Source organism: Chlorocebus sabaeus, chromosome 14 (assembly GCF_047675955.1).
Source record: "Chlorocebus sabaeus isolate Y175 chromosome 14, mChlSab1.0.hap1, whole genome shotgun sequence".
Taxonomy (NCBI): domain Eukaryota; kingdom Metazoa; phylum Chordata; class Mammalia; order Primates; family Cercopithecidae; genus Chlorocebus; species Chlorocebus sabaeus.
In genome coordinates, this window is record NC_132917.1 from 36,711,343 (window position 1) to 36,735,721 (window position 24,379).

The 24,379-nt window shown below is 39.2% G+C and overlaps 1 protein-coding gene across 3 annotated transcripts in view; it reads right to left on the minus strand.

Annotated features, from left to right (window-relative positions):
* Positions 1–24,379, minus strand: part of HEATR5B (HEAT repeat containing 5B) — a 106,606-nt gene that overhangs the window by 36,541 nt on the left and 45,686 nt on the right. For all 3 annotated transcript variants that reach the window (XM_007970947.3, XM_007970946.3, XM_073022921.1), the window contains exons 21-26: positions 22,007–22,176; positions 16,935–17,079; positions 12,759–12,998; positions 12,000–12,251; positions 4,423–4,604; positions 788–856 (exon numbers count right to left, since the gene is read on the minus strand). In XM_007970947.3, coding sequence (XP_007969138.2) covers positions 788–856; positions 4,423–4,604; positions 12,000–12,251; positions 12,759–12,998; positions 16,935–17,079; positions 22,007–22,176 — 1,058 coding nt within the window. The remainder of the gene's footprint in view (positions 1–787; positions 857–4,422; positions 4,605–11,999; positions 12,252–12,758; positions 12,999–16,934; positions 17,080–22,006; positions 22,177–24,379) is intronic.

Here is a 24,379-nt window from a genome sequence, read left to right on the forward strand (position 1 = left end):
GGGCACCTGTAATCCCAGCTACTCAGGAGGTTGAGGCAGTAGAATTGCTTGAACCTGGGAAGAGGTGGTTACAGTGAACCAAGATCACACGCCACTGCACTCCAGCCTGGGCGGGAGAGCAAGACTCAGCCTCCAAAAAAAAGAAAATGTGCCATTTTTTGGTGGTTTTTTTTTTTTGAGTCTCCTCAGATATAATAAGGTGAGAATAATTCCCTGGGATTAATTTTGCAATGAAATGTCTATATTGTGAAATTCTCTTTAGGATGATTTAATACCCACAAACTAGCACAATTTTCATAATGTGTGGTCAAAAACAATGTTTCAACCACAATGTTTATTACCTAATTATTATATCATCATTTCATACAAAATAAAAAGGCAAACTGCCATTGTTGTATTTCCAAGATAAAAATATTATTTAGTTTTGCTCTTTTTTTTTTTTTTTTTTTTTTGAGACAGGGTCTCGTTCTGTTGCCCAGGCTGGAGTGCAGAAGTGCAATTTTGGGTCATTGTAGCCTTGACCTCCTAGGCTCAAGATATCCTCCAATTTCAGCCTCCCGAGTAGCCTGGACTACAGCTGTATGTCACCATGCCCAGCTAATTTTTGTATTTTTTTGTAGAGATGGGGTTTCTCCATGATGCCCAGGCTGATCTCAAACGCCTGGGTTCAAGCGATCCTCCCATGTTGGTCTCCCAAATTTTTCTCCATTCTTTCACACAAGTTAAATTCTAAGATATCTATGAATTTATAGAAGACAACTATACAAAGTTCCATTTTTCTCCTTACCTGGCAAGCTTTCGCTATTATATCTGATGGTGTATCTTGTGAAAAGGCTGGTCTTAGAGCAGCTCCCACCTAGAAAAATAAATAAAGCATTTTATTTTTTATTTTTATTTTTTGAGACAGGTTCTTACTCTGTCACCCAGGCGGGAGTGCAGTGGTGCAACCTTGGCTCATCACAACCTCTGCCTCCCAGGCTGAAGCAATTCTCCTGCCTCAGCCTCCTGAGTAGCTGGGATTACAGGCGTGTGCCACTACTGCCAGGCTAATTTTTGTATTTTCAGTAGAGACAGGGTTTCACCATGTTGGCCTGGCTGGTCTTGAACGCCTGACCTCAAATAGTCCACCCGCCTCAGCCTCCGAAAAAAGTGCTGGGATTACAGGTGTGAGCCACCGCGCCTGGCCCAAGGCATTTTATTTTTAAAGGTAAGTGGTAAACATAAAGCCTCTTGTGTGTTTTGAGATGAAAACACACAAAAACACTTCTATGTTCCTTTCCTTTTTATGACCTCTCCCTTATTTTCAGTTATAATAAACTCAGTCATACCCTTTTTCTTTTGCTTTCCAGGAGGTTATCATTATCAAATCTATATGAATGCTATATCAAGTAGGCAAAAATCTTGTTTTTTTTCTCGTTATTGTTTCATACTAAACAGGATTTTCCGACAAAGTCACGTTATCAGACATACCAAAAATTGCTATTGTTAGATTTTTTTTCTCTATATTTTTCTAAACCTATTTCTGAGAGTATTTACCTTATGAGTCAATCTTCTATCTGGATCAATTTCTTTAAACAACTGAGTAGTACTAAAGATTTACAGTCACTCCATGACCCTAGAGGACATTTAACCTCAAAAGGAGATGCTTTAAAAAGCTGCTCAAAAATATTAATTGATGCATTTTTGTTATATTAATAAGTAGAGGAATATGAGCTTCTGTTTTAAATAAGCCCACATCAGTCACAGATTCTTAGCTATATTAGATACAACAAGTATAAGTTGAATACAGGAGTAAGATGTAGTCAGCTCCTACGTTGAGATATTCTTCCCTTATAACAGAGATCCAGTTGGTCAGGTATATCGATAGTAGTTAGGAAATGAATCGAGACTCCCTCTCTATGACTAAAGACAGATGGTAATTGATCACAATATGTGAGCCAGTATTGGATTCTGTACTGGCAGAGAAAGAATACTGTATGAAATAGGTTACTGGGTTGACTGACACAACTGGAATATGACAGATTATGTAAAAGTAGTATATCAATGTTGAATTTCTTGAGGTTACCTATTCTGTAGTCATATAAGACAATGTTCTTGTCCTTTGAAAATACAGTCTAAAATGCTCAAGGGTAAAAGCACATGATTTAAACAATTTATTTTTAAATGATTTAGAAAAAAACTGTGTGTTGGGGGAAGAAAGAGAGAATCATTGTTTAAGCATATGAGGCAAAATTAACAATTGGCAAATATGAATATGGGTTGTAAGGTAGTTTTTTATTCTATTCTTGCAGCTTTTCTATAAATCTGATATCATTCTTTTTTTTTTTTTTTTGAGACAGAGTCTTGCTCTCCCATCCTGCAGGCTGGAGTGAAGTGGTGGGATCTCGGCTCACTGCAACCTCCACCTATCAGTTTCAAGTGATTCTCCTTCCTCAGCCTCCCAAGCAACTGGGATTACCGGTGTGTGCCACCATGCCTGGCTAATTTTTGTATTTTTAGTAGAGATGGGATTTCGCCATGCTGGCCAATCTGGTCTCGAACTCCTGACCTCAGGTGATCCACCCGCCTCGGCCTCCCAAAGTGCTAGGATTACAGGCGTGAGCCACCGCGCCCAGCAATAGCATTTCTTTTTTTTTTTTTTTTCTTTTTTTTGAGATGGACTTTCGCTCTGTTGCCCAGGCTGTACTGCAATGGTGCAATCTCAGCTCACTGCACCCTCTGCCTCCTGTGTTCAAGTGATTCTCCTTCCTCAGCTTCCTGAGTAGGATTACAGGTGTGCACCACCACGCCCAACTAATTTTTGTATTTTTAGTAGAGATGGGGTTTCATCATGCTGGCCAGGCTGGTCTCGAGCTCCTGACCTCAGGCGATCTGCCCACCTCGGCCTCCTAAAGTGCTGGGATTACAGGCATAAGTCACCGCTCTCAGCTGGCGATATCATTTCTAAATAAAAAGTCTTTTAAGAAACCCACCATTCCAATAGGTTGGGTATTTGGGAGTAAACAATTGTATACAGGTTTTCTATAGCCAGTTGGGCTAGAAGCTATAATTTCTTCACTTATACTTAAGATGTAAGAACAACGGATTATACATAATTCACATTTTAAATTTTTTATATATTTAAGCACAACTTTTAGATGAGGTATAGTGTACTGAAGCAAAGATTTTGCCATAATCACAGTAAAAGAAAAAAAAATCTGTTATTTCCTTGTTAACAAAATTTTATCCTTCATATAACCCCCCACTGCTAGGATTAGTTTACTGTGCCTCATTTGAATAACATAAGTACAGGTATGAATCTCAGGACCAACAAGCAGATCCCTCTTTTCAATGAAATAAAAAAAAAATTGGGTGGGCGTGGGGCCTCACGCCTGGAATCCCAGCACTTTGGGAGGCCGAGGTGGGTGAATCACTAGGTCAGGAGATCGAGACCATCCTGGCTAACATGGTGAAACCCCGTCTCTACTAAAAATACAAAAATTAGCCAGACGTGGTGGCATGAGCCTATAGTCCCAGCTACTCGGGAGGCTGAGGCAGGAGAATGGCATGAACCTGGGAGGCGGAGCTTGCAGTGAGCCAAGATTATGCCATGGCACTCCAGCCTGGGCGACACAGCGAGACTCTGTCTCCAAAACAAAACAAAAAACTTTGAAAATATCTAACTCTTTCAGCAATACTTTTTTTTTTCTTTTTGATACAGACTCTCCCTCTGTCACCCAGGCTAGAGTGCAGTGGCGCGATCTCAGTTCACTGCAACCTCCGCCTCCTGGATTCAAGGGATTCTCTTGCCTCAGCCTCCCGAGTAGCTGGGACTATAGGCGTGTGCCACCAGGCCTGGCTAATTTTTTGTATTTTTAGTAGAGATGGGGTTTCACTGTGTTAGCCAGGATGGTCTCAATCTCCTGACCTTGTGATCCACCTGCTTCGGCCTCCCAAAGTGCTAGGTTTACAGGTGTGAGCCACTGTGCCCGACCTCAGTAATACTTTTAACTGTTGTTCTTAAGAGTTAATTTATCCTTTATTATACAAGGGGCAACTGCTATCTGTTTCTAAAAATGCTTATGAAGGTTTGCCATATAAAAATAATGGCAGCAAATCCACAACACTCTTTTGAAGGTTCCTTTTATCTCTTAAAGGGCAGGGCTAAATATCTAAATACAAGAATGGAAAACTGAGCTGGAATTTCTATTCTAGTTTTATCACTAATATGTTATCACAACTTAAAAATAGTGACAACAGCTTGACACTTATTTCTTCATTTGTGGGGTGACTAAAACTAGGTAACAGACAATGGAGCTAGAGACGCATTCTACAGAAATAAACAGATTGCAGTTCCAAATGGAGTCCTTCAGGAAGTCCGCACTTCTTCAGTCATCTTTCAAAAGATCAATTTTAAATTTTTAAATAAATAGAAAATCTCACATTAGCCTGATACTGCTCCAGTATCACATGACCTGGAAATTCTGGCTCAGGCACAGACGCAAACTTCTTGATAATGTCTTCAAGTGCCTGGAGTCCAGCCATTCGCAGCTGGTTGCTATGATCAGTTGCAGCCATGAATGCCATGCGAATGAGGTCAGAGAGATGAAGTACCAAGAGGTCATCTAAAAATAAAAATAGAATGCAAAAATGAAAACTCTTCCAAAAACAAGTGTAATAACATACAAATATGAAATGAAATAAAGTTTTGATAAAAAACACAATCCACATATTTCATGACTTTGAAAATAGCAAAGATACTATATTCTTTCAAGACAACTTCCATATCAATCTTTCAAGAATAGTGATATACAATACAGTAATGTTGATGATGTTATAGGATGTACAATGATATTTGATGCAAAATACTTTTAACGTAACTTTCCCAAAATCAGTTTCTAATTCTTTAAGAACAAAGGCTTGGCAAACTTTTTAGGTAAAGAACCAGATAGTTAATACTTTAGACTTTATGAAAGAAAATAGAATCTTGGGACCCCAAACTCACTATGCCAAAGAGAAAGTGAAGCTTGGGGACTGAGTCTTGCAATACTACCTTCCTTTTGCTCCCAGGTAGCTGTAATTTCACAACTGTGTGTCACTGCCTCGTTTTAAGCCACGTTCCCACAATGACAGAAGGCCAAAAATCTTCCCAAATGGCCTCCTCTCACAAATTGCTCACAAGGAATCTTTCCAAATACATATCCCTCGCTAAGAACCAGTCCTAAAACCAAGTTCTGCTGAATCTCACCCTGACAATGTCAACTACCAGCTTATTTTCACAGGTATAGGACAAAGACAAGATGAGAAATCATCCCTCTCTCTACACTGAGGCCAATGCATAACCGACTTTTTCCTGTATTCCTCCTTTTCACATGTAAAATGTAGATTTACAGAGGCTAGGCAGGGTGAGGTGGCTCAGCCTGTAAACCTAGCGCTTTGGGAAGCTGAGGTGGGTGGATAGCTTGAGCTCAAGAGTTCGAGACCAGTCTGGGCAACATGGTGAACCTCATCTCTACAAAACATACAAAAATTAGCTGGGCTTGGTGGTGTGGACCTGTAGTCCCAGCTACTCAGGGGGCTGAGGTGGGAGGATCCCTTGAACCTGGGAGGTCAAGGCTGCAGTGAGCCGAGATCATGCAACTGCACTCCAGCCTGGGTGACAAAGTGAGACCCTGTCTCAAAAAAAAAAAACATTTACTGAGGCCAATCAAAGCCTCACAGGAATATAATAACCATTTACCTCACTGCTTACCCTCCCTTCCCTTTTTTTTTTCCATCCTGCTGTTCTTTCTTCTTTAAATAACGAAGTTCCCAAAACCTCCTTTGGAAAAAACATGGGTCACAGATGCTCCTGTTACCCATGTTTTTTCCCAGGTGAATCTTCAACCTTGGCTAAAAAGCCTCTATCAATTGATATCTGCTTCAGTCACTTTTTGGTTCACACTTTGTAGGCTATATTATCTTATTATTTTTTTTTTGAGATGGAGTATTGCTCTGTTTCCCAGGCTGGAATGCAGTGGTGTGATCTGGGCTCACTGCAAACTCTGCCCCCAAAGGGTTCAAGTGATTCTCCTGCCTCAGCCTTCCGAGTAGCTGGGATTACAGGCGACCACCACCACGCCCAGCTAATTTTTGTATTTTTAGTAGAGACGGGGTTTCACCATGTTGACCAGGCTGGTCTCAAACTCCCGACCTTGTGATTTGCCCACCTCGGCCTCCCAAAGTGCTGGGATGACAGGCGTGAGCCAGTGTGCCTAGTCTCAGGCTATATTATCTCCATTGCAACTACTTAGCTCCACTGTTACTGTGCAAAAGCAGCCACAGACAATACGTATAGAAATGAGTGTGCTGTGCTCCAGTAAAACTTTATTTACAAAAATGACTGTAGGTTGGATTTGGACAGTAGGCTGTAGTCTGCCAATCTCTACTTCAGAAAAACCCTTGTCAGGAAACTTAAATCTACAAAATAAGAAGGAAAAGACTTTTATAAGAATAAGATGTGGAAAAGGGAAATGTTTTTCCTTTTAGACCTAGAGTAAAAGTTGTCCTGGATCTGTATGAACCAAGTTTAAAAGGAAGTCTCAAAATAATTAAAATGATACCAAGTAATTTAACTACATCCCAGAACAAAGTCCAAAATTATTTTGGAACACACCAAAATCCAGCAATAATATCATAAAATTTATAATGTCTGACATCTAATAAAAAATTACCAGGAATGCAAAGAAGTAGGGAAATATGTCTCACAACAAAGAGAGAGAGAAAAAAAAAATTGGTGAATAGAAACAAGTCTAGAAATGAAAAAGATAAGAGAATTAGGGAACTTTACATAGCTATTATCAACATGTTTCCTATGTTCGAAAAAAGGAAAAGAAAAGCACGAAAATAATGAAGGGAGAAATGAAAGGTAGAAAAAAACCACAAAGGGGAATTTAGAGATATAAAGTAAAATATCTGAAATGAAAACTACACTGGATAAAATTAATAGAGATTAAATACTACAGATCAGTGAACTTAAAAGACATAGCAACACAAATTAGATATAAAGAAATTATTAAGCTCAAGGTCTACAAAGTTCTTCAGGAGGCTTCAAAACCCACAAAGTCTTTTTGAAGTAGTGACAATTCTATGGTTCAGCCTGATCTCCAAACAGTTTCTATTTAAATAAGTTTTTGTTGTTGTTGTTGTGTCAAAGTTACAAGTTGTGTACCTTCAATTTTTTTTCATGTGCCTACCAAAAAAACTAATTTTAGAATCTTGAGTTTAAAAAGAATATCTGGCCAGGTGCAGTGACTCATGTTGGTAATCCCAGAACTTTGGGAGGCCAAGGCGGGCAGATCACTTGAGGCCAGGAGTTTGAGATCAGCCTGGCCAACATGGTGAAACTCCATCTCTACCAAAAATACAAAAATTAGCTGGATATGGTGGCGGGTGCCTGTAATCTCAGCTGCTCGGGAGGCTGAGGCAGGAGAATCGCTTGAACCCAGGAGGCTGAGGCTGCAGTGAGCCGAGATCACACCACTGCATTCTAGCTTGGGTGACAGAGCGAGACTGTCTCAGAAAAAAATAAATAAATAAAATAAAAATAAAAGAGTATCTGTTGCTTTGTGGGTGGCAGACAAGTGGAGAAGGGAAAACATTTGGCTAGAAGCCCGCAGTGCTTCCTCACCTAAAGGAAGCAAAAACACACCACCAATAAAAGCAAGGTTTTTTTTTTTTTGAGAAAGAGTCTCGCTCTGTCGCCCAGGCTGGAGTGCTGTGGCGCGATCTCGGCTCACTGCAAGCTCTGCTTCCCGGGTTCACGCCATTCTCCTACCTCAGCCTCCTGAGTAGCTGGGACTACAGGCACCCGCCACCACACCTGGCTGATTTTTTTTGTATTTTTAGTAGAGATGGGGTTTCACCGTGTTAGCCAGGATGGTCTCAATCTCCTGACCTCGTGATCCGCCCGCCACGGCCTCCCAAAGTGCTGGGATTACAGGCCTGAGCCACTGCGCCTGGCCAAAAGTAAGGTTTTGAACTAAGTAGGTTGAAGAGTTATCTGCACTCTCATGTTTACTGCAGGACTATTCACAGTAACCAAGATATGGAACCAACCTAAGTATCTATCAATTGATAAAGAAAATGTGGTATAAATACATAATGGTTATGTATTTTATAGAAAAGAATAAAGTCCTATTATTTGAGACAACATGGATGAACTCGGAGGCATTAGGTTAAGTGAAATACGTCAGGCACAGAAAAATACCACATGATCTCACTCATACGTGGAATCTAAAAAGGTTAATCTAACAGAAGTAGAGAGTAGAATGGTGGTTACCAGAGGTTGGGTGGTTAAGGGTAAGATGGGGATATGTTGGTGAAAGTATATTGAGTTACAGTTATATAGGAGGAATAAGTGTAAGAGATATACTCTATACTCTATAACATGGTGACTATAGTTAATAACAATACACTGTGTTCTTGAAAAATGCAAAGATGGTGGATGTTAAGTGGTCTCACACAAACATGGTAACTAGGTGAGGTAATGCATTTGTTAATTTGCTAGATTTAACTACTCTACGATGTATACATACTTTAAAACATCTTGTTGTACATGATATATATATATATTTGTAAGTCAATTAAACAAATTTTGCCCATGTGATAAGCTTAAAAAGTTAAGATGATAATTATTATGTTACATGTATTTTACTACAACAAAAAAATTGAGAAACAAACAAACAAGAATGAGGTATAATAAACCATTGCCAAAATTTGGGAGAAAATTCCCAAGGCAGTAGGAAGTAGATTAAAATGCGTCTACTTATATTATGCCAACCTGAAAGTAAATAAAAAGACCTATTATTCCTCCTGCACTCTATCACCTAATTTACAAAGTCTAGGACTGTATCGATCTACCAAACCAAAATCTAGGCAATTGCTTCTGTAACGAGGGTGCCACTTTCCCCAACAACCAGAGTGCTGCTGCTTCTCTGCCCATCTCTATGTCTACCCTTCCAAAGCAAGACCTGTCTTTTTCTAAATCCCAGGAAGTGAACTCTTGAAAAGGTGGGTATGAGAAGGGGACTGAACAAAAACTTCAAAGTGGAAAGATAATTAGGGGGTTTATTATACGCGGGGAGTAGTAATTCTCTACAATTAAAGCATAGGAGATAAGAAGATGAAGAGACGAAGATGATACAGGAGAGCCTGAAGAGCACATTTACTGGGTCTACACTTTTTCATATACTCTGCCATGACTGTTCGGAATCAGAATGGCAGGTGGTGATGTTAGAAAGCATCCTGTTAGAAAGGATCCAGAGCAAAATATGCCAGACACTGGAATCTGGGTGGGAGCTGTTACAGCAGCTTACCATCCAACTACAGATGGGAAATACATGAATAACAAAGAACACGGGCAATCCACCTCCACACTGAGAGAAAATTTCAAATATGGAATCTTCTCTTTCAAGAATATATAAACAATTAAGTTTATTAAAGAAAAATGCAACCAGGGAAAAGAAAGATTCTGAAGAGTCAGAGAAATGGCTAATCTCTGGAAACAATTTTGTATAAAAACCAGAACAAAATTAAAAAAAAAAATCATGTGGCATCCTCAATAGGATGGAAAGAATCATGGCTGCTATGGTGTAAAAACAGAAAATCTTAGCGAGTAAAACGGATATGATACAATGGAGGTGGGAGAAATGTAGACAAATAACAGGAAAATTAAAAAAATTAAAGCAGACTCAAGATTATTAATGAAGGCTGAAAAAAGCAAAATATCAATGTATAAAGAAAAAACCTGTGAGGATCTCTGAGCACTAATGTAAAAAGGACAAGACACAATGAGGAAGAAAAACAACAGTTAAGATCTACAAAGAAAGAAAGGCCTACCTAAGGATTTTCACTATTTGCTAAATGTAGTACGCACACTTATGATTCCATGGCTTTACCAATTCTCTTAGTTTCTCTCATTCTTTTTATTTCTTTATTTTTTGGCAATCAGCTTTTTCACGTTGAATCCCTCCGCTTCTAATAATCCAGTGTGGTAGGCAGAATATTGGCAGCCCAAAATCTCCACACCTAATCCCTAGAACCTGTGACTATGTTACCTTGCAGGGCAAAAGGGACTCTGCAGATACGATTATGGTTATGGAGTTTAAAACATGGAGACTGGCCTAAATCATCACGGCAGACCCAATCTAATCACATGAGTCCTTAAAAGCAGAGCACCTTTCCTGGCTGCAGTCAGAGACATGTGAGGACTGAAGAAGCATCACAGAAAGATTTAACGCTGCTGCCTTTGAAAAGAGAGAAAGGGAGCCGTGAGCCAAAGAGTGCAGGCAGCATATGCAAGCTGGAAAGAAAAGGAAAGGGATGCCCCCTAGAGTCTCCAGAAAGGAACACAGCCCTGCCGACGCCTTGATGTTACCCCGGCGAGACTTCTGACCTACAGAACTGTAAGATGATAAACTTGTGTGATTTTAAACCAAGTGTGTGGGCATTTGTTATAGCAGCAATAGAAAACTAATGCCACCAGTCTCTTCTAACCCTTTCTCTGCCTTTAAAACTTCAAAATAACCTTTTCTGTGATGTCTTCCCTGGCTTTATAGGAAATGAATACTATATGTTTTTTAATGTTCTCGAAGTACTTTAACATACTACTATTAGGACACCCCACAACCATTTGACTGAGAAGTCTGTCTCTCTGTCTTCTAGGCTGTAAGTTCTTCCAGGGTATGGACTGTGTTTTTCTCTTCTCTGTATCCCCACTGTATACCAAAAAATAGGATGCAGAAAATATTTGCTGAATAATGACATGAACAAAAACACTGTGTTCATGATGTATTGTGCTTTGCTGATACTCTATATTCAGAGTCTCATTTTATACATGTTGTACTACTGTTTTCCAGTTTGTATGTTTTTGAGACAGAGTCTTGCTCTGTTGCTCAGGCTGGAGTGTGGTGGCGTGATCTTGGCTCACTGCTACCTCCGCCTCCTGGGTTCAAGCGATTCTCCTGACTCAGCCTTCCGAGCGGCTGGGACTACAGGCACGTGCCAGGATGTCCACTAATTTTTTGTATTTTTAGTAGAGATGGGGTTTCAGCATGTTGGCCAGGCTGGTTTCGAACTCCTGACCTCAAGTGATTCACCCGCCTCAGCCTCCCAAAGTGCTAGGATTACAGGCATGAGCACTCAGCCTGTTTGTTTTAAAAATATGTATGTGAGCTCTGCTGATTCTTATACACAATGAAATAACCCAAAAGGCATTTTCAATTCATAGATGTCAATATTGTTAATACATACAATTTGTCTTCAGATATTTAAAAAATGATTGGGTGATAAAGAGACAATAAACTATAGGATAAGGAAACTGTTACTCTATCACCTCTCAATTTCTCTGGGTCTCTTCAACTATGAAATGAAGGTACTGGGTCTGATGGTCTCTTTGTAAATTTCCTATAATATCAGATTCAGGGGATACAAGGTATAAAAAGTTTACAAAAGATAAAAAATAATGAGATAAAGATTGTTTCCATAATAAACAATTTTCACCTTTTCAAAAATACCTAATAGCACTTCTGAAATTTGAGAGTTTGCCATCTACCAGGGCATTCATGAATTCTGACATTCTCCATGGCTGGGGATGGCAAAGCTCACTTTATTTATATGCCTTAAAATTTTACCATTTCCTTTCTGCTGAAATGCTAAAATCCAGGACAATGTACTAAGAAAATCTAAGTAACTGCCATGATTATCCTTTGGGCAAATGATTAAAGAGACAGATACACAGATCAATGTATCTTGTGGACCACCTTCTTCAACTTATCTTCCCAATAGGAATCAGAAGATGAACAGGATGAAGAGTATGTAGAGGGGACAGAAAACTAAGATGAAAGGCATGAGAACTTACAATAAACAAATGGCACATTCTAAAGCACACTACATCCATAGCAGTAAAATATCTCATAGCAGTAAAACATCTCAAGCTGTAAAAATGCTTTGGGGAAAATAAGTACTGATTTTAAATTTACTTGTAGGGTTTCGAAGTTTAGCAGAACGTGCCAAGGCAAGATCAAAGTGAGCCTGGTCTGCATTCTCACACAAATTGATGATTCGACACAGGCAATCTGCAGCAAATACTCGAGTGGCCCAGCGAGGGGCCACAAAAGGCTTTGATTTATCTTCTTCACCTAACGTGGTAAACATGGTATCATCATCCATCTCATCCTTCTTTTCAGATTCTTCATCTTTTCCACTACTTAAGAGAGTTGCAGTACTCATATCTATAACAAGAATAAGGAATATTATAACAACCTTACATAAGCAAAAATGATCCTTTAAAAAGTTATTAATGTTAAAAATTTTTAATTTTAAAAAAAGACTAAATTCTTACTTTCTGGAAAACAGTAAAACTAGCAAACTTTTTTTTTCAACAATCAAAAGCCAAGGAAAGGATAACATAAATTACTTTTATGTAAACTACATTTACATATTTCAATAGTTCTACATAGTATGTGTTACTGTAGAGTAACTCGGGATTTTTATGTATGAAAATTTAGTTTGAAGTTCCAAAAAATTTTGAAATACATTTTCCCAACAATATAAAAAAGCTCATTTGTTTATAACATAATTTAACCTTCAACATTTTGACAGGGATTTGTAGATCAAAAGTTATTACTTTTAAATATAAGCTCAGATTTACATGTATGTATCTTTATACATATATCTATATGCATATATCAGAAGTAAAACAATTTCCATTATTTTAAGAACACATATTAAATACTTACCACTAGAAGCTGCCAGGACATCTTTACAAAGCATTAGCCAATGAGAAAGTTTTTCTACTGCCAGCGAAGAAAGCATATGTCCCAAAGTGTCATGAATATCAGAACACAATTTTCGATCTGTCTCCCGGTCTAGCATTCCAAAAAGTAGTCCCTCAAGACCAGTTTCTGTTATATTAACACCTTGGTGCCGGCAATGGATATCACTCCGAGAACTAACCCCAGGTGCAAAAGGATTGACATCTGAAAGGTAATTTTTACAAATGAATTTGTATGGGATTTTTGTTGTATGCTATAGGTAACAATTATGATAAAGATCAAGTCTTACATATAAATTCACAACAGCCACAAAACCAGCTAGCTACATACAATTTAACTACGGCCTCTAGTTTACGTATCTTTGGGATCATAATTTAATCTGGCAATTAGATTAAAACCTTGAACTGTAAAACTGATTATTCTGAGATATTGTAAACAAATCTCAGGGAACGCTCAATAAATATTTGATTCTAATAAGAAAAAGTGTGGGAAAGAGATATACAGCTAAATATATTTAACAAACTAAAAAACTGTTTTATTTGTTAGAAGAATAAATTGAAACTTACTCAGTCTTACAGTTCAGATTTTAAAAATTTTATAAAGTCAGAACACAAACTCTAAGTGGACTGTTTCCTAACAGTTCATTTAAAAATTGGGAAAACCCAAGGCCGGGCACAGTGGCTCACACCTATAATCCCAGCACTTTAGAAGGCAGAGGTGGGTGGATCACCTGAGGTCAGGAGTTCAAGACCAGTCTGGCCAACATGGTGAAACCCCATCTCTACTAAAAATACAAAAATTAGCTGGGTGTGGTGGTGGGTGTCTGTAATCCCAGCTACTCGGGAGGCTGAGGCAGGAGAATCTCTTGAACCTAGGACGCAGAGGTTGCAGTGAGACGAGATTGTGCCATTGCACTCCAGGCCTGGAAACTCCGTCGGGTGCGGTGGCTCAAACCTGTAATCCCAGCACTTTGGGGGGCTGAGGCAGGTGGATCACAAGGTCAGGAGTTCAAGACCAGCCTGGTCAAGATGGTGAAATCCTGCCTCTACTAAAAATACAAAAATTAGCCGGGTGCGGTGGCAGGTGCCTGTAATCCGAGCCACTCGGGAGGCTGAGGCAGGAGAATCACTTGAACCTGGGAGGTGGAGGTTGCAGTAAGCTGAGATCGTGCCACTGCATTCTGGCCTGGGTGACAGTGTGAGACTCCGTTTCATAAATAAATAAATATATAAATAAATATAAAAATAAAAAATAAATAAAAATTGGGAAACTCCAAAGACTAACACCAACCAAAAAGTAATGTTGTCATGAAATATTAGTTAAATTTCTTGCTTCATCGGAAAATCTTTTCATTCTTGTAAACAGCAGTAGTATATAACTGGTGGCTTTAAGAATGAGTATTACTATGCCCTCTGAAGTCTAGAGCCCTCTGAACCCTGAAGGGAGTAAGATAGAAGAATGGAGCTGAAAGGTAACTATTTTTGTTTTGTCACCCCAAATACAGAATAAAGTGAGGTTTGAAGAAAATAGCCATAGTGAGTGAAATTCTAAAACAATAGAAAAAGTTAAATGAAAAGGTTCCAAGAAAAGAGAACATTAGAAAGAGATTAGGCACAGAGACTTTTCTTTCACTTAGCAGTGCGTAGTGAATATTTTCCCATTTCAGTAATTATACTTCTATAGTATGAATGTTAATGGCTACACAGCAAACCAATAAATTAGGATAAAATTAATTGATTAATCACTGAGGACAAATTCCTTAAAAGAAAATTAATTGATTAGAGGACAAATTCCTTAAAAGGGAATTTCTAGGTCAAAGGGTAAGCACATTTTGAAAACTTCAAGGACACAGTGCCAAAAAACCCTCCAGGAAATGTGTGTGATTTTTACATTTCTATCTGTAGTACAAGAAATATCTATTCCTACTTTTCCCAACACTGGTTATAAATATTATTTTTAATCTTGATTAGTTTTATAGAAGAAAAATGCTATCTTATGAGTATAATAACATGCAATTGTTAAATCACTGGAGGTTAAAGATACTTGTTATTTTTTCTTTATAAAACGTGCTCTAGTGGTTTTTACAAGATGCAAAGACAAATTAACATTGCAGCCCTAAGACTACCTTAGTAAGACTTAATTACAAGGTTAGCCCTTAGCTAGCATCTGGGAATTGGGTTTCTAGAGGTTTCCCATTAATTCCCTGATAAAAGTGGCTCGCTGTACCTAAACTGTGGCTTCTGCTGAACATCTGCTTTCCTTCTGAGAGTCTGAACTTTTGGTATGTGCCAGGCAGGCCATGCCTATGGGATCAGCCCCCAGTAAAAACATTGGGCATTAAGTCTTTAATAAGCTTCTCTGGGAGAATACATTACACGCATGTTGTCACAACGCATTGCTGGGCTGCAATCTGTACGACTCCATGGGGACAGGGCTCTGGGGAGCTTGTGCCTGGTTTCCTCTAACTTCATCCTACACACCTTTTCTTCCTTTTGTCATAACAAACACAGCCAGGAAAATGCCTATACAATGAGTCCACCCAGGAAATCATCAAACCTGGGGGTGATCTTGGGGACTCCAAACATACTCATTTGTAAAAGCTTTAAACACTTTTATAAATAAGTACATTAGTAAATAAAATTAGTTAATAAAAAATATATTTTGCAAATATTTTTCCCTATCTTAGCTGTCTTTCTTTTCTTTTCTTTTTTTTTTTTTTTTTTGTAAGAGACAGGATCTCACTATGTTGCCCAAGTTGGACTTGAACTCCTGAGCTCAAGTGATTTGTCTCAGTCTTCCAAGTAGTCTCAATTTTGTTTATGGCAACTGACATGTAGAAGTTCTGAAAATTTATATGTATTCAGAAGAGGTCTGTAACTACTTTTGGTGATGTTTTCTCTCCAAAAAGCAATAATGTCTACTGTTAGATTTTTATCATAAACTTATTTATTTATTTATTTATTTTAGATGAAGTCTCGCTCTGCCACCAAGGCTGGAGTGCAGTGGCGTGATCTCGGCTCACCGCAAGCTCCACCTCTCGGGTTCATGCCATTCTCCTGCTTCAGCCTCCTGAGTAGCTGGGACTACAGGCGCCCACCACCACACTCGGCTAATTTTTCTGTATTTTTAGTAGAGACGGAGTTTCACCACGTTAGCCGGGATAGTCTTGATATCCTGACTTCGTGATCCGCCCGCCTCGGCCTCCCAAAGTGTTGAGATTACAGGCGTGAGCCACCATGCCCAGCCTAATAAACTTCTTTAATATTCTACAATACTGTATGGTTGTTAATAAAGTTCTTATGCTATGCTAAAAATTGAAGTTATTCTTGTATCTTGCTTCTTTGTATCCAAGCGGATTCTAGGCATTAGAAAATTTTTATAAGTAAAAAATTTCCCTCATAATCGGGGAAATACCTCTGTCAATTAAACTCTTAAAAAGTTTCCAAACCACCTACACCCAGATATTAGAAGACCAGCTAGGAATTTAAGCTATACCTAAAAGCATCCAAAAAGCAGAAAGAACTAAAGGAAGCAAAAATCAACCTTTTGCTACCAAACATTACTGATATTTCATATTGGCTACTTTGGTCTTACCTTCTTAGAGGAAAAACTACATCACAAAAGGCTAACTACCATCCAGAACTGGAAACCTTCAAGTGCCCCTAAAACATCCTCAAGAAATGGCAGAAATATTCTGATACTAAATATTATTCAGTTTAAGCTACAAATAACTTTTTTCTAAATCTAGTCGTTCACACCCTACTTTTTACTTATTTATTTACTTACTTTCTCTAGGAGACATGGTCTTACTCTACCACCCAGACTGCAGCACAGTGGTGTGATCACAGCTCATCGTAACCTTGAACCCTTGGGCTCAAGTGATCCTCCCGCCTCAGCCTCCTGAGTAGCTAGGACTACAGGTACACGACACTATGCCCGACTTGCAAAAATTTTTAAAAAGCAAAAATGCAAAATTACCAAGAAAACCACATTGGAATTTTTAAAGTGGTAATGGTTTTATTTCAAAAAATAAGACATCTGGCCACATTTCAACACAAAAATGTTATTTGATAAATAATACTTATTTGAAATGTAAAAGTATTTAAACAAAAAAGAATATTGACCAATAATATAACTTACTGGCACTACTACTCTCTTTGTCCCCTGCATTTTTTGCCAGGCTCATGGCATATTCACAAACTTCAGCTGCTTCTCTTTGTGCCAGTTGCCGAAGACATGCCACAGCTGCTCGTCGAAGTAACAAATGGGAACTACATAAGTGAACCTGTAAACCATAATAATGTTAGGCAATTTCTCTTAAAAAAGCTGTAATTCTTTAATCTTACTTGTCTAATGAATGTATATGTATATACATACACATATACATACACACACACACACACACACACACACACACACACACATATATATTTCTTTTTTTTTGAGACAGATTTTCACTCTTGTTGCCCAGGCTGGAGTGCAGTGGCATGATCTCAGCTCACTGCAACCTCTGCCTTCCGGTTTCAAGCGATTCTCCTGCCTCAGCCTCCCGAGTAGCTGGGATTACAGGTACCTGCTACCACACCTGGCTAATTTTTGCATTTTTGGTAGAGATGGGGTTTCACCATGTTGGCCAGGCTGGTCTCGAACTCCTGGTCTCGTGATCCACCCACCTCAGCCTCCCAAAGTGCTGGGATTACAGGCATGAGCCACTGTGCCCAGCCCTAATGAATATATATTAACATCTTACTTCTGAAGATGCTCTTAATTTAACAACCTCAGTTGTTTAAAATATAGTCAAATGATGGCCTTCTGACAAAATACTACTACTAATAAAATATACGAAAAATATGTTAGTTGCCAAAATAACTGTCCCAAGATCTGTGCTCTAAAGCTCATACAATATACTTAGATGAAAAATCCAGAAGGACTTTCTGCACATCTTATTTTACACATAGTCCTACTCAATTTTGTCATCTAAATGTTTTAAGTATATAGAGATCAGATGTAGTGAATGAAAAGTTAGGGGGCAGAGCACACCATAATATTTGAAAGCAAAGGAGGTTATTTAGTAAAGTGAAAAAACCAAATCAAGCAAACATAATCACCCGAAAAAATTGCAAAATGGGGCCTTTTGCTACAGACTTTTTTTTCATCTGCAAGGTCCCCGAATATAGTACACTCTAAAACATAAAAGTATAAGATGCAGCATGGCATAAAAGTTAAGAATTCAGGCACAGCTGCCAAACTGGGTTTGAATCCTGGCTCTGTCACTTATTCCTGTGACACCTTACACAAGTTACTTAGCCCCTCTGTGCCTTGATTTGCCCACATGTACGGTGGGAATATTAACTCTTCACAGGAATACGGTGTAAATAAGTAAAATGCTTACAGTGCTGGCTACCACATGGTAACTGCTCAGTAAATGTAAGCTATTATAATTGTTACTATAAATCTGACTCATGAAAAAAATATTAAATTATGTTCCATGTGCTGCTTTTTAAGCAAGGAAGTAATCTTTTAGAAAGAATCCCAGACACAAATGATGGGGATGGAGAACAGGTGTATGGAATACACCTCCTTTCACAAGGCCAGATAGTATATTTTTAGGCTATTAATACAGCATTTGGAACTCAAGATATACTTGCATAAAATCATAGCCCATGAAATTTATACCAAGCATTAATAAAAATAAACTATAACTGAAGAGAAAAAAAATCTGACAGATTTTTATCAACAAAATAGTTTGGTTATTTGTCTTTTTGTTTTGTTTTTCGTTTTTTTTTGAGACAGAGTCTCGCTCTGTCACCAGGCTGGAGTGCAGTGGCGCGATCTCGCCTCCCGGGTTTACACCATTCTCCTGCCTCAGCTTCCTGAGTAGCTGGGACTACAGGCGCCCGCCACCTTGTCCGGCTAGTTTTTTTGTATTTTTTTTAGTAGAGACGGGGTTTCACCATGTTAACCAGGATGGTCTTGATCTCCTGACCTCGTGATCCGCCCGTCTCGGCCTCCCAAAGTGCTGGGATTACAGGCTTGAGCTTGTTTTGTTTTTAAGACAGGGTATCACTGTCACGCAGGCTGGTGTGCAGTGGCACAATCACAGCTTACTACAGCCTCAACCTCTCGGGCTCAAGCAATCCTCTCGCCTCAGTTTTTGATTTTTTTGTAGAGACAAGGTCTCACTATATTATAGCCCAGACTGGTGTCAAACTCCTCTGCTCAAGTGATCTGCCTGCCTTGGGCTCCCAAAGCACTGGGATTTTATTTACTCTTCTTCCCGAAAATAAAGACATTTTGGAAATTTCAAATACTCCATAATTAATTAGAAAGCTCAAGCATGGTTATATCAAATGGGAAGAACAAGTCACTTAGTCTCTTGAAGTTTCTGCCTTTTTATTCTTACAGTGGGGACAACATCCAACCCACCCATCTTACACAACTGCTGTAAGAATCCAGTGATAAAACATATATGGAGAACATCATAAAATTTTAATTTAGTAACAATTACAGAGAATTGTAGCTCAGAAAACACATTCAACAAATGTTGACTGGCAAAGCCTAAGGGAAAGAAATAAAACACTTTACAAAGTGTTTTCAAAAACTCCACTGCAGTCATTCTCAGGTGTACTTTTCTCTTTCATTTTAACATCTGTGGATATTAGAGTTGTAAAGTACAATCAATGGTATCTTTCAGTCCCTGTATTTATTGAAAAGATAATCCTATCCACACTGTAGTGGTAACATGTGCCAATGTTGTAAGTTATATGACTGTGTATGTGTGAATTCAATTCTGGACACTCCATTCTGTTCCGTTTGTCTACTTGTGTATACTTGCAATACTACCGTGTCTTTCTCACTAGAGCTTATGGTAAATCTTGATAGTAAGTATAGTAAATCTTCCAACTTCATTGATCTTTATAAGCACTTTGCATTTCCCTATTAAATTTAGAACCAGCTTGTCAATTTTTCCAAAAACACCACTCTTCTACTCCATTTAGCTTCTGTGAACAATACAACCTCTATTTCTTCTTTAATCTCTCTTAACTGCTTCTACATATTCCTTGCTGACTCCTTTTCTCTTTTCTAAATTTTTTAAGTTGGGTTCCTCAATCAGGACTCTCTCCTTGGTGATCTCATCTACTCCTATGTCTCTGTTTTCCATATAAATGCTTATGCCTCTCAAATTTACCTCTTTAACCAGCCCTCTCTTTTCTGAGCTCCAGGCCCATATAACTATCCATGTGTCTAAAACTGAATTAAGATTTCCACTCTTCCCAATCCTCCTCCTCCAATGTTGCCAATCTCAGGAAATTACATTACTATACTCAAGTCAAAAACCTAGGCCATATCCTTCTAACCCTCTTCCCCAACTATGCCCCACTGAGAGCCAATTAATGAACAAATCCTTCATCCTAAATATTACCCAAATCCACTGATTTCTCCTCATTCCCTTACTACTTAGAGCAAATCACTATTAACTTCTTCTGAGAATACAATTCTTACCCTGTAGAGTCCAGTCTCTATCATGCAGGAAGAACAAAATGTAAAAAGTGCAAATCTGATTATGTCACTCCCCTGCAGAGAACATCTTCTAATGGTTTCCCACTGCTTGTAGAATCAAGTCCAAAGGTTTTATATATGTAGAAAGTCTGTGTGGTATGTCACCTGGTTAGTTGTCCAGCCTCATCATTTCCTCTAGACCCCATGTCTCCCTCTTCTCTCTCAGCCTTAACCACACTAACTAATTGGCTCTTTAAATGTATGACAGCCCCTCCCAGTTTAGGGTCTTGCACATATTTTTCTTCCTGTCTAAAAGTAAATGCTGTCTATTTCAATATCATGCCCTTTGCAAACCAACTCCTATTTATTCTGCAAATCACACCTTAAATATCTTTTTTTTTTTTTTTTTTTGAGATAGAGTTTCGTTCTTCTTGCCCAGGTTGGAGTGCAATGGTGTGATCTCGGCTCACTATAACCTCCGCCTCCTGGGTTCAAGTGATCCTCCTGCTTCAGCCTCCCAAGTAGCTGAGATTATAGGCACCTGCCACCACCCCTGGCTAATTTCTGTATTTTTAGTAGAGATGGGGTTTGACCATGTTGCCCAGGCTGGCCTCGAGCTCCTGACCTCAGGTGATCCACCCACCTCGGCCTCCCAAAGTGCTGGTATTACAGGTGTGAGCCACAGCGCCTGGCCTTAAATACCATTTTTTAATGAAAATCTTTTCTGAATGTCAGGATTGTGATAGGCGTCTTGCTATATGCTCTCTTACGCTTTCCTCCAGGCTTTTATAGCACTTACTTCTAAATAATATTTTTCCATATTCCTTTGTAAACTATAAACTTTACTATGACAGAGGCTTGATCTTGTCTCATCCACAAATGTTATCTCCAGTATGCTGCATGGTTCCTGACATATAACATGCTATCAATAAGTATTTGATGAATGAATAAATCAACAATTATAGTGATAGCAACAGATACTCAGAAGTATCAATCAAGTTTTAGGAAATAAAATTCTGAGTGGGAAAAACTAAAAATGTGATATATTCTTTTCTTTTTTTTGAGACTGAGTGTTGCACTGTCACCCAGGCTGGAGTGCAGTGGTACGATCTCGGTTCACTGCATCCTCCGCCTCCTGGATTCAACCGATTCTCCTGCCTCAGCCTCCCGAGTAGCTGGGACTACAGGCGTGTGCCACCATGCCCAGCTAATTTTTGTATTTTTAGCGTAGATGGGGTTTCACCATATTAGCCAGGCTAGTCTCGAACTCCTGACCTCGTGATCTGCCTGCCTCAGCCCCGCAAAGTGCTGGGATTACAGGCGTGAGCCACTGCACCCAGCCCAAATGTGATATATTCTTAGTGAGAAAATAAACAGTTCATCAAGATATTTCTGAATTTATGAAGTCATAAAATGACAACTGAAGCTCAAAAAAACAAAGATCTAGTATTTGATATCATAAGAGGGTGACTATAATTTTAAATGTACAGTTTAAAATAACTATGGATTATTTGTAACACAAATAAATGATAAATGCTTGAGGTGAGGAATACCACATTCACTCTGATGTGATTATTATACACTGCAGGCTTGTATCAAAATACCTCAAGTATCCCATAAATATATATACCTACTATGTACCCACAGAAATATTTTAAATGTAAAATAAAATACAACTTAAAAATCAATGAATGAAATAGCTCTATACTTACACAAAGGCTAGGAACAAGACTAGACAGATTGACATGTCGTGGTGCAAACATGTGAAGCTGCTGAAGGCAAGATATGGCAGCTGCCTGAACAAGAGAATCTGAATGGTCCTGTGTTATTGCACAACCCACCAAACAAGAGGAACGAATTGTAGAAATTGTTGCTCCATTTCCTAGTGCAAATTGAAAGAAAATATAAAATACAATTATTTTATTAGTACCACTAAAAATATTCCTAGTAAACAATTATCTTCTAAATAACCATTCCATCCAATTATTATTCAGTTTTTTTTTGTTGCTGCTGTTTTTGAGACGGAGTCTCGCTCTGTCGCCCAGGCTGGAGTGCAGTGGCGTGATCTCGGCTCACTGCAACCTCCGCCTCCCAGGTTCAAGCAATTCTTCTGCCTCAGCCTCTGGAGTAGCTGGGGTTACAAGCACGTGCCACCACACCCAGCTGATTTTTGTACTTTTAGTACAGATGGGATTTCACCATGTTGGCCAGGCTGGTCTTGAACTTCTGACCTGAAATGATCCACCCGCCTCGGCCTCCCAAAGTGCTGGGATTACAGGCATGAGCCACCGCACCTGGCCTATATGCATATCTTTATATGTAAACAAGAAAATCATAAAAATCACATAAGAGCTACATTCTAGTTTATATGCATTGCCTTATCATTATCACTTTAGAAAATACTTGATAAACACCTATGCTTAATAAAAGGCACATATATATCCTCTTCACATCCCTGTGATATTCACAGGAAGAACTATCCTCACTTTCCCAAGGAGGACAATGGGTCTTAGAAAGAGGCTTATTTAAATCACCTATTTTTCCCTGTAATACCAGCATTTTGGGAGGCCAAGGCAGCAAATCACCTGAGGTCAGGAGTCCGAGACCGGCCTGGCCAACATAGTGAAACCCCCGTCTCTACTGAAAATACAAAAGTTAGCTGAGGCAGGAGAACTGCTTGAACCCAGGAGGCGGAGCTAACAGTGAGCCAAGATCATGCCACTGCACTCCAGCCTGGGAGACAGGGCGAGACTCTGTCTCCCTGAAAAGAAAAACAAAAAAAAAAAATCACATATTTTTCAATTTCTAGCATTTTCTGTAAGTCTTTTTCTTTTTCCTCTCTTTTTAAAAATACCTGTCAAAATGGAGGCAACATAACATAGGGATTAAGAATGCAGGCAACGGGCTGGGCGGGGAGGCTCGTGCCTGTAATCCCAGCACTTTGCAAGGCTGAGATGGGAGTGGGAGGATTGCTTGATGCCAGGAGTTTGAGAACAGCCTGGGCAACATAGCGAGACCCATCTCTTAAAACAAAACAAAGGAGAAAAAAAAAAAAAAGGCCGGGCATGGTGGCTCAGGCCTGTAATCCCAACATTTTGGGAGGCTGAGGCGGGTAGATCATGAGGTCAGGAGTTCGAGACCAGCCTCGCCAACATGGTGAAACCCCATCTCTACTAAAAATACAAGAAATTAGCTGGGTGTAGTGGCAGGCACCTGTAATCCCAGCTATTCGGGAGGCTGAGGCAGGAGAACCGCTTGAACTCAGGAAGCAGAGGTTGCAGTGAGCTGAGACCACACCACTGCACTTCAGCCTGGGCAACAGATTCAAAAAAAAAAAAAAAAAAAAAAGAATGCAAGCGTCGCAAATTGATTGATCTGGGCTTCACTTCTTACTCCAACCACTCACTAGTTTCCAAAACCTTGTAAAAGTTCTTAACCTCTCGGCTGGGCGCGGTGGCTCACGCTTGTAATCCCAGCACTTTGGGAGGCCAAGGCGGGCGGATGACAAGGTCAGGAGACCAAGACCATCCTGACTAACATGGTGAAACCTGGTCTCTACTAAAAATACAAAAAATTAGCCAGGCATGGTGGCGGGAGCCTGTAGTCCCAGCTACTCAGGAGGGAGGCTGAGGCAGGAGAATGGCATAAACCCAGGAGGCGGAGCTTGCAGTGAGTCAAGACTGCGCCACTGCACTCCAGCCTGGGCTACAGAGTGAGACTCCATCTCAAAAAAAAAAAAAAAAAACCCACAACAAAAGTTCTTAACCTCTATCAGCTTCAATATTTCATCTATAAAATAGAGATAATATCAGTCTCTGGGTTGTTAACAGAATTAAATAATGTATGTTAAAAGCTCAACCCTCTGAAAACATACATAATAAATGACAAAGGAGAAAAAGGAAAACTCTGAGAGGGGTTTATGTATTCACGATATCTTTACAATAACTTGCTGACTTGGGAGTTTAACCATTAGTAGAATTAGTTCAGTGGAATTAAGTGGTACAAACATAGGCTTTAGGATCATAAATGTGCCACTCATAAGTTGACTAACTCTAGGCAAGTTACTTATCTTCTCCCAGTTTACT